At 34.8% G+C, this 3132-nt stretch overlaps 1 protein-coding gene across 1 annotated transcript; it reads right to left on the bottom strand.

Moving 5' to 3' along the window:
• On the bottom strand, positions 131-1671 carry LOC107616309 (F-box/kelch-repeat protein At3g23880-like). Its single transcript, XM_016318285.2, has one exon. It carries the CDS (start codon positions 1455-1457, stop codon positions 243-245), a length of 1215 nt encoding a protein of 404 aa, XP_016173771.1. The 5' UTR covers positions 1458-1671; the 3' UTR covers positions 131-242.

The following is a 3132-nucleotide window of genomic DNA, read 5'->3' as shown; positions in this document are numbered from 1 at the left end:
TACTTTAATAGTTTTAAAAAATTTAAATAACTAAAATTATATTATTTGGACATTATGGTCGTCACCACCATCAACAATAACAATAATAACTAAAAAAATTTATTTTATTAGATGGGATCAATTACATAAATCTTACAATCTCATCTTATTCACTTTTCTAACTGAATGATTTACTAATCTTCTAGTTAATAGAGTGAATGAGAAGAAAAGTATATCAAATAAGTAACGGCTATAATCAGCTGTCAATCCCAATAAGCTACTTCACTTGGAAGGCCAAGATGTGAGGGTGAAACCAAGCTTTCATGGAAAACATGAAAGCCCCTAGGAGCTGCTCTCTCACTCATGGGAAATTTTGTCATGCCATCACTTGAGCTGTCAAACAAAGGATAATGTAACCGGTTATGATCATTTGGGTCATACAAAACTAACTTGTAACTTGTAGGAGGAATGGTCAAAACAACACCATTCTCATAGATGTACACCAGGTACAAAGGATAAGGGGGTTCATAATGCTTGAGTTCCACATGTGAGATCACAATCAATTTAGTCCAAGACTCTTGAACTCCATACTCCTTCATTATCCACACATCAAAATGACTTTTCTGATGGTCAACACAAACGCAAAGACATTCCCTCGCCACTTGCAACACAGGCTCGCACACGTTTTCGCCATTCATAAAAGGCAGAAATACTTCACCGAAACTCTCCCTGGCCAAGTCAAAGAAAACTATCATCCAAGAATTGAGAGTGACAGGCACCTTATGAATCCAGTTGAGAGTGCCACTCACGAATTCCCCTTTGCATCGTTGAGGGTAAAATGGGAAATCCGGCATTGTTGACCAAGAATTATTTGCGCCAAACGTCAAAACCATTGGGCTTGTAGGTTCTTGGCGACGTTTCTGAACAAACAACAAGAGCTTGTACCTGTCATGCACATGATCGTAGCCGAAACCGTGATTCACAACTTCTACTCCTCTTTGCTCAATTTCAATCCAATCGGACTCGACTCCGGTGCAAGGGTTCCACAGCCGAACAAAATTACATATAATTTCGAGCAAGCAGAGTAAGCCGTTGCAGGAGCCAAGAATTTCGAGGCAATCTTTCATCTCGAAGCTAACGACAGTCGTAGGGTTTGATGATGGAGATGATGTGTTCTTCAATAATGGCTGTACGGGGAAGAATCCGATATTACAGTCAACGAAATGGCGAGTGGAATAGACCAATCGAGGATTCGTCATGGTTGGATCCGCAATTGAGCGTCGAAAATGGTTTAGGGCAAATCTGGAATTGGAGATTAAGGTTTTCCATGACTTGCAGACGGTCTTGAGTTCCAGAAGGTTCCTCGCCGGAAGCCTGAATAGGATTTCGGCGATGAGATCTTCAGACAGTGTGTTGATTGTGGTGGTGGTTTCGAGTGGATTGCTCTCAGCAATAACTGGGTGCAATGCCGTCGTCATGACGACGCCCAAGGTGTTCTTGAAACGCCGGTGCCGCCGAACTAAGAACACGTCAGGCCGCTGAGGAAATGAGTGAAGAACAACCTTTACAAACTCTTTATTTATAGTTCAAATTTAGGATTTCAATAAATTTATTGGTCAACTTTTATTAATTACAAAGGATTTAGATTGCTTTAAAATGAACGTATATAAGGCTGTGTTTAATATAAGTCAAATTTGCAATAAAGTTTATTACTATTTTTGTCATCTATTTTGGCATATTTGCATTAACTTTCAATAATAATCTAGCATATAATTAATGCAAAAGTTAATGCGGAATTACTAAACACAGTCTTATACAAACTCATTTTAAAGCAATCTAAATCCTTTGTAATTAATGAAAGTTGACCAATAAATTTATTAAAATACTAAATTTGAACTATAAATAAAGAGTTTGTAAAGGTGGTTCTTCACTCACTTCCTCAGCGGCCTGACGTTCTTAGTTCGGCGGCACCGGCGTTTCAAGAACACCTTGGGCGGTCGTCATGACGACGGCATTGCACCCACTTATTGCTGAGGGCAACCCACTCGAAACCACCTCCAAAATCAACACACTGTCTGAAGATCTCATCGCCGAAATACTATTCAGGCTTCCGGCAAGGAACCTTCTGGAACTCAAGACCATCTGCAAGTCATGGAAAACCTTAATCTCCAATTTTAGATTTGTCCTAAATTATATTCTCACATTCAATTTGATGTTGAGACTTATTATATATATTTAATTTATAAAATTGTAAATCTAATCTAATAAAAACAACTTGAAATTAGATCAAATTTTAAAAAAATCATTCAATCCAAATTATACCATAAATAAAATTAATGCTCAACATAAAATTTTAACTAAAAAACAATCTACCATTGTTAAAAGTTAACACAGAGTTACCAATTACCAAAACAGATGACAAAAACAATAATAAACTTAATGCAAATTTGACTTATATTAAATATAGCCTTATACACGTTCATTTCAAAGCAATTCAAATCCTTTTTAATTATTAAAGTTAACCAATAAATTTACTGAAATCCTAAATTTGAACCATAAATAATTAGTTTGTAAACTGTTATTCTTCACCCACTTCTTCAGCAGCAGCTACAGGTGCCATATCATTAACAAGATATGAAAAACTTTATTGATTAGTAAAAAAATAATTCTCCAGTGCTTATAAAATTGTCTATATACAAGTGTTGATATAAATTTAAAAGATGTATAATTTGTAGATACCATAAAACAAAAAAATATCGTAAATAAATTTAATAAGACAATAAGCATAAATTCGCTCAAAAATTTTAGATTTTTTTTTCCTCACCAATCTCAAAATTATCAATTAAGAAGAACACAAATAAAATAAATAAAATAAAATAAGATATAAATAACAACACCGCTTTTATTGATAACTTTTAATCCCTACTCACTGTTTGTTAAAGATCATTGCATAGAATAGAGTCACCAAGTTCTTTTACACCGGTACTATTATCAAATCAATTCACCAATATGATCATAAGCAGTGGAATAAAGCTGCTATTTATTGAGGAAAAGTGCGGCTGAAGCGTTTATTCCACCTAGGTCTATATAATGGACGGATAAAAACTTAAAATAGGCCCATCAAAAAATTTTTTTTCTTAATTTTTGGATAAT

Source organism: Arachis ipaensis, chromosome B09, assembly GCF_000816755.2.
Source record: "Arachis ipaensis cultivar K30076 chromosome B09, Araip1.1, whole genome shotgun sequence".
Classification (NCBI taxonomy): domain Eukaryota; kingdom Viridiplantae; phylum Streptophyta; class Magnoliopsida; order Fabales; family Fabaceae; genus Arachis; species Arachis ipaensis.
The sequence above is the reverse complement of the archived record's forward strand: the minus strand, read 5'-3'. Positions and strand labels throughout refer to the sequence as shown.

Coding starts and splice junctions, on each gene's coding strand:
- LOC107616309 (XM_016318285.2), bottom strand. CDS start 1,457: ATGACGACGGCATTGCACCCAGTTATTGCTGAGAGCAATCCACTCGAA.